The sequence below is a fragment of the Galeopterus variegatus genome, unplaced genomic scaffold (genome assembly GCF_000696425.1).
Source record: "Galeopterus variegatus unplaced genomic scaffold, G_variegatus-3.0.2 Scaffold1254, whole genome shotgun sequence".
NCBI classification, from domain to species: domain Eukaryota; kingdom Metazoa; phylum Chordata; class Mammalia; order Dermoptera; family Cynocephalidae; genus Galeopterus; species Galeopterus variegatus.
In genome coordinates, this window is record NW_007727365.1 from 49,142 (window position 1) to 56,524 (window position 7,383).

General features: G+C 49.6%; 2 protein-coding genes across 3 annotated transcripts in view; both read right to left on the reverse strand.

The window, feature by feature from the left end:
- The window catches only part of GNG8 (guanine nucleotide binding protein (G protein), gamma 8), a 5,560-nt gene extending 4,901 nt beyond the window's left edge, over positions 1-659 (reverse strand). For both annotated transcript variants that reach the window (XM_008575891.1, XM_008575890.1), the window contains exon 1: positions 604-659. In XM_008575891.1, coding sequence (XP_008574113.1) covers positions 604-641 — 38 coding nt within the window. In that variant the 5' untranslated portion in view covers positions 642-659. The remainder of the gene's footprint in view (positions 1-603) is intronic.
- A 5,501-nt stretch (positions 660-6,160) lies between these two features.
- Positions 6,161-7,383, reverse strand: part of DACT3 (dishevelled-binding antagonist of beta-catenin 3) — a 10,764-nt gene continuing 9,541 nt past the window's right edge. The window contains exon 5 of the mRNA XM_008575900.1: positions 6,161-7,379. Within this exon, the coding sequence (XP_008574122.1) occupies positions 7,006-7,379 (374 nt within the window). The 3' untranslated portion in view covers positions 6,161-7,005. The remainder of the gene's footprint in view (positions 7,380-7,383) is intronic.

Consider the following 7,383-nt stretch of genomic DNA (forward strand, 5'->3'; position numbering starts at 1 on the left):
CCTCACGGTGTCACAAGCACACCCAACCTCACGGTGTCACACACAGTCACATGTCACCTCTCACATATGCAGTCCCACTCAAACTCTCCTTGTCACACACCATCTCACGGGAGTGCGCTCACACGGTCCTCCGGGTCGCACACCATCCCGGTGTCACCCGCGCACTCCACAGAGTCTCAAGCTCTCGTCACACCCCTTCTGGCGCTCACACTCAGCCCTCTGGGCTCTCCAGACCGCTCCCGACCGGCCACACGGGGGCGCTCGCGGCCTGCCGAGCCGCCCACCCGGCCCGCGCCAAAGCCACAGGAAGAGGTAGAAAAAGGCCAGGCCAGGCGCCCCCGCGGCCTGCAGGAGATGGCAACTGAGACTTGGGAACCAGAGAAAGACAAGGGATGCGGGGATGTAGGGGTGGAGGAAGGTCGGGACCAGGGGGAGAGAACGGAAGACGGACTGGGACAGAAACTCAGAGACGCGGAGAGAGAAGGTAGAGACAGGTGGAGACCTAGGGACTGAGAGAGACAGAGACGTGGAGAAGACCGCGGACAGACAGGGACAGACAGGACACCAGAGAGACAGAGAGGACGCCCGGAGAGACATACAGACCGAAACGTAGAGTCAGAGAGAGGGACGAAGAAACCCATTCACACAGAGACACAGAGAGGAGGGCAGAGAGGCAGACAGAGGGCGCCTTCCACAAGCCACCGGCGCAGAGGCGAGCCACGGGGGCGTGGCCCTGGGCGGGATTTGTAAGGAGGCGTGTCCGGCGTGTCGCCAGGTGGGCGTGGCCTGGCGGAGGCGCGCTCCGAGGGCTGGTCTCGGGGGTTCCCTCCGGTCCGGGCTACACCAGACGGCTGCGGGGCGGGGCCGAGGCGGGAGTCGTGGGAAGAGGTGGAGGTGCAGGGAAGAGCGTCCACCGCAGTCAGCCCGTCCCAATCCGGGTGTAACCGCGTGGACAGGGAGGCAGGACGGTCGAGGAGCGGATACCGGCCCGGGTCCCTGGAAGTGACTTGGTAGGGAAGCATCTGACCCTGGCTTGCAACGCGGCCAGGTGGGGGAGGGGACCGGGCCCACATCTGGAAAGCATCAGGCGCGCCGGACGTGCCAGGGTCCCGGGCCGGGCTGCGGAAAGGGGGAGGGGAGCCAAGGCGCTCCCCCTACCCAAGCCCCAGAGGGGTCTGCCGGCGCCGAGGAGGGGCCTGGGCGTGCGCCGAGCTTCGGCGTCGCCCGCAGCTGGTTTCCATCAGCAGTTCTGGCTTGGGCAGCCCCCAAGGAGGAAACCCAGCTTAGAGCCAGGGAGGACGAGGTGACGACCCAATCTTCCCGTTCTCTTTCGACCACGGCCGGAGGCTGGGGGTTGGGGGAGGCAGACAGACGGACACTGCCTGCAGCGAGCGTAACCTCCATGTCTCTCCCGAGCTGCAGACCTTGCGGTTAATCTTAGTTCTTGTCCTATGCTTGCACAGGAACCGCCCCAGCCTCATGGCAACCTAATGCTCGATGGTATTATTGTCCCCATTTTTTGGAAGAGGAAACGGACCCTGGATTCGGATTCAGGTCTGACTTTAATTATTCAAGAAATGATCGACGAACGGCAATAATGAATTCTAGGAGCAAATGCCCAGTCGCCTACTGAACACCTCCACCCGGATGTCTAGTGGGCATCTCAAACGCAGCGCATCCAAATTTGAGTCCCTGATTCCACCCGCCAGACTTCCTCCTACCTCAGGCTTAACCGTCTCTATTGATGGTGAGTCTGTGGGGTCATCCTTGACTCCCCTCCTCCTCTCACACTCCACAATTACCTAGCAACAAATATCATTGGTTCCATCTTTAAAGTATCTCCAGAATCCAATCACTTCTCACCTCCTCTGCGGGTCCAGCCACCATGCGCTCCAGCTTGGTCTATGCCAGTGACCTCCTCCTTGGGCTCCTGGCTTCTCCCTCTGTCCCTCTCAGCCTGTACGCCACAGAGCAGCCAGAGGGACCCTGTTTAAAACTAAGTCTCCAGAAATAGCAAGTAGTAGCAAATATGTGGAGAAATCTGAACCCTCACACCCGGGTAGGAATGTAAAATGGTACAGTCACTTTAGAGAAGAGTCTGGCGGTTCCTCTAAAGGTTAAACACAGAGTTACCATAGGACCCAGCGATGTCACTCCTAGGAATATACCCAAGAACAATGAAAACATATGTCCACACAAAAACTTGTACGTGAATGTTCACAGCAGTGTTATTCATAATAGCCCCAAAGTGGGGACGATCCACGTGTCCATTAACTGATGAAGGGACAAACTAAATGTGGTGTATCCAGACAATGGAATCTCATTTGGGAATAAAAATAAATGTACTGGTACAGCCTACAACATGGATAAACCTTGAAAAACAGTATGCTGAGTGAGAGAAGCCAGTCACAAAAGGCCATGTGTTGTGTGATTCCGTTTATATGAAATGGCGGGCCGGTTAGCCCAGTTGGCTAGAGCACGGTGTTGTAATACCAAAGGTCAAGGGTTCGGGTCTCTGTACTGGCCAACTGCCAAAAAAGTAAATATGAAATTGGTCCAGAGCTGGCAAATCTGTAGAAGGCAAAAGTACATTAGTGGTTGTTGGGGGCTGAGGAGATTGGGGAATGCCAGCTAAAGGGTGCAGGGTTTCTTTTGGGAGTCTTGGAAATGTTTTAAAATTGATTTTGGTAATATTTGCACAACTTTGTGAGTATACCAAAAGCCATTAATTATATACTTTACAATAGTGACTTTTATGGTATGTGAATCATACCTCAACAGAGCTATTAACTACCCCCCCCCAAAAGAACAAACTAAACTCCTCTTTTGCTCGGAATTTTCCCATGGCTCCCACCTCACTTGGAGTAAAAACCAAAATCCTCAGCATGGTGCACGGGGGCCCACACGATGTGCTGGTCTCTACCGCCGATCTGAGCTCATCTCCTCCCACTCTCCTCCCCACTGCCCCCGCTCCAGCCACACTGACCTCCTTGCTGTTTTGCCAACATGCCAGGAATGGTTTTGCCTCAGTGCCTTAGCACTGGCTATTCCCTCTGCCCGAGTTGTTCTTTCCCAAGATATCCACAAGCCTCACTCCCCAAACTCTCAATTAGAACATTCCTGATCACTCCACTTAAAGTTACGAGCTCCCCTGCTTGCCCATCCAACCCAATTCCCTCAAATCTCTGCCTAGTTTTCCCTCATAGTCGTTATCATCTGTAACAAATTATAGCATTTATTTATTATGTCAACACCACCACCACCACCCCTCCCCACCCCGTTTCTCTCCCTGTGACCGGTTCCTTGTGGATCCTTTCAGAGATCATACATATGGCAAACAGGTTATGTAGGGTCATGGTTAGGAGCATGGGCTCTGGAGATAGGCTGCCTGAATTTAAATCCTGGTTTGTCACTTATGAGCTTCAGATAAGTTACTTAACCTCTCTGTGCCTCCATATTTCCATCTATAAAATGGGCATAATAATAATATCTACCCATAGAAGGTTGTGAGGATTAAATGAGTCAATATATGTAAAGAAGTGAGAATAGAGTCTGGCATGTAATAAGTGCTCAATAAGTGTTTGCTGTTATTTTTTGTGAGTCAGCACTAAAATCTTACAAAGGAAGGTCATCCATATTTACTTCAACCATTTGACCACAAAGTGGCCTGTGTGGCCCTAGACAAGTCCCTTCCCCTTTCTGACCTCAGTTGCCTATTTTATGGAATGAAGGTAGAGCAAACATTCCCAAGGGCCTGACAAGCAATGACTTTTCCTGACAAACTTTTAAAAATAACTTTTCTTGGGTCAGCCCGTGGCTCACTTGGGAGAGCGTGGTGCTGACAACACCAAGGCCGTGGGTTCAGATCCCTATATAGGGATGGCTGGTTGGCTCGCTTGGGAGAGCGTGGTGCTGACAACACCAAGTCAAGGATCAAGGTCCCCTTACTGGTCTTTTTAAAAAATAAATAAATAAATAAATAAAATAACTTTATTGTTACTCTAAATGAAATATGTTTATTCCCCTCACCATAAGAATGGAAGCTCCATAGGGCAGAGACTTTCTGTTTTGTTTCCTGCTGTATCCCCATGGCCTGGCTGAGTGCGGGATATACAGGTGAACACAGCAGGCCTGGTCTCTACTCTTTCAGAGCTCAGAGGGACAAGAGAAGTTGACTCACCCATGTAGACACAGAGATCAAAGCAGCAACAAATACCCATTCTTCTAACTGTGGAGTCAGGTGGGGGTTGGGTCCTAGCCCTGGCTCCCCCTTGCTGTGTGACATGGGAAAGGAATGGCCCCTCACTAAGCCTCCATTTACCCATCCATGAAATGGGTACAATTCTTGGGCTTACCCAAAACAAAAATGAGCAAAGGGTGTGAGCAGGTAGTTCACATAACAGGAAATACAAGTGCCAATAAGCATAGAAACTTATGTGCCACATCAAGGAAATAAGGAGGGAGACATACTAATTAATACAGAACACAGATTTTCCCCCATAAAATTGGCAAAATGAAAACGATCAATAGCATCTGTTGTTTGGTGACGGGGTAAAAAACAGGCATCTCAAAAGTTGCTGTTAGAAATGTTAGTAAGGGGTGTGTTAATGGAAGGAAGTGTGGCAGTGTCCATTAAAAGTTTTTAAATGAGAATGCTATAATGACCAAGAAATTCTATTTCTAGGAATGGACTCCACAGAAATACATATGTATATGCACAAAGAGGCAAATACAAGGACATTACTGTATCAAGGTTCTTAATAGTAAAAGAATTGGAGAGCTAACAATAGGTTTAGATTACGAGAGTCCCCACAATGGAATCTTATATGCAGCTATTAAGAATAATATAGTGATATAAAAATATATTATTTAAATTGAGATGAAATGGACAAATTCCTAGACAAATACAACTTAGCAAAACTGACACAGGAGAAAACAGAAAAGCTAAATAGTACTATAACTATCAAAGAAATTCAATCCTTAATTTAATACTCCCTATTAAAAAATCTCCAGACAACAGAGGCCCTCCCTGGACATGGGATGGTTCAAGTCCCCACAGTCAGGGGCCATAGCCTCCTAAATGATCCATCTGCTAACTGGACAGCTGACACACTGAAGGTAGCATGGGAAGCTCAGGTAGCTGTATGCTTCCAGAGGCCCCTAAACTGAGCATTGCTAGATTTAGCAAATAATAATATAGGACACCCAGTTAAATGCGAAGTTCAGATACACAACAGATAATTTTTTTGTTTTGTTTTTAAAGATGAGCGGTAAGGGGATCTTAATCCTTGACTTGGTGTTGTCAGCACCACGCTCACCCAGTGAGCAACCGGCCATCCCTATATGGGATCCAAACCCGTGGCCTTGGTGTTATCAGCACCGCACTCTCCCGAGTGAGCCACGGGCCGGCCCTAGATGATTTTTTAAAAGAAGTGATAAAAACTGCATACATATACAGTTGTGTGTCACTCAACATGCAGACGTTCTCAGAAATGCGTTAGGCAAGGGCCGGCCCGTGGCTCACTTGGGAGAGTGTGGTGCTGACAACACCAAGTCAAGGGTTAAGATCCTCTTACCGGTCATCTTTTTTAAAAAAAGAAAGAAAGAAATGCATTAGGCGATTTCAGCCTTGTGCAAACATCTCTACTTACAGAAACCTAGATGGTATAACTTACTACACACCTGGGCTATATGGTATAGCCTATTGCTCCAACCACTGTTATATATGCAGTCCATCATTGACTGAAATGTCATTATGCAGCACAACTGTGTTAGTCCAATTTATGTAAATAACTATGTATTTATATATTTATTTAAATTCATATGTGTATGCAAACACATAAATAAGATGGAAGGAGACATGGAAAACTGCTGATTATGATGACTTTCGAGAGAAGGGATTTGGGGGCTGTCCCTTTCTATACTATTCCCAGTTTTATGAAACTGTATTTATGAACAAACATAACTCAATCAAAGGTCAGACTCATTAAAGTAAAATAGCCAATGGTAGGAAGATGATGTTGAGACCGACTCTGGGACCTGCCATCTAGTTCTGGACACTGCTACATCCAAATCAAACAGAAGGTGCTCAATAAATGTTAGTCCAAAGGAAAAGGAGCATTTCTCTCATTTTGCCATGGAACGAGAGACAGTCCACACATATGTAACATTGTGCATTTATTTACAAAGAGGTTAGAGAAACACAGAATCTGGCCCCCCTGTGCACCGGGGAGTCACCATCATCATAATAAATACAGTAATTTTTTAAAAGAAAAATATATATTGGATTGGAACAGCTGAGGGTCATCTGGCTTCCGCCACTATTCACGGGGAGGGGCACATGATAGAAACCATCTTCCTTCCCCTCTTCTACCTTCCAATCCTCCGTAATTGTCCAGGGATGGAGGTGAAAGAGCCCTTCTTTCTAGGTGTTGCCAACTCCTACTTGACCCTCAAAACCCCCAAATCAGTGCTCCTCCCCTTTCTAGGGCACTCTGCAGGCACCACCTGAGTCAGACACAGGGTCTCTGATCAGGGTGCCAAGGGGAGATCCTAAGGATCCAGGGACGTGGAGGGGGCACTTTGTGAATGAGAGGGGGCCAATATCTGGGCATGGAAAGTAGGAATGAGAGGGCTCAGTGAGAGAAGTGAAGGGGAACAAACAGACTAAGCTTCTAAACTAAAATGGGGAAATTCCAACTGAATGTCCTCTTTTGCATACATGGACACCCATTGTACAGATGAGGAAAGTGAGGCCCAGAGAAGGGGAACTTCCTTGCCCAAGGGCTTCAGAGCCAGAAGCTGGACTAGTTCAGTGTTCCTTCCCCATCCCTCTCTGTGATAGAGGGAGAGTCTTTTCACCAAGACTACTACGGACGGAGGAAGCGAGGAGGGTCTTTGGAAGTAGAGAAAACGGCGGTCTTTGGAAGGTAGGTGTGGAAGGGTCAGTGATTGGCAGTGTGGAGGGCAGAGGCCATGAAGGGGGAGCCACGCAAATCTCCAAACTCACACGGTAGTCATGACCTTGAGAGAACCCGAGCGGAAACGCAGTATCTTTTTTTTCAGCGCGTGGGATGCCTTGATCTTCACAAAGACTTTGGCGGGGCCCGCGGGCGCCCCTCCACCTGCACCACCCCCTGGCCCGGAGGCCGCGGTGGCCGCCACTAGCTGCTGCGGCCACACGAGGCCACCGCTGCCGTCTGAGTCGCTGGACGCAGAGCTGAAGGCAGGCGACTCGCCCTCGCTGGCGCTCGACTCACTCTCCCCGTAGCCGCCGCCAACGCCGCCTGGAGGCCCACGGCGTCCGAGAGGCCCCAGGCGCCCGGCCGAGCACTCCGAGTCGCTGCCCGCGCAGCCGTAGAGCAGACGACGCCGAGGAGCTGA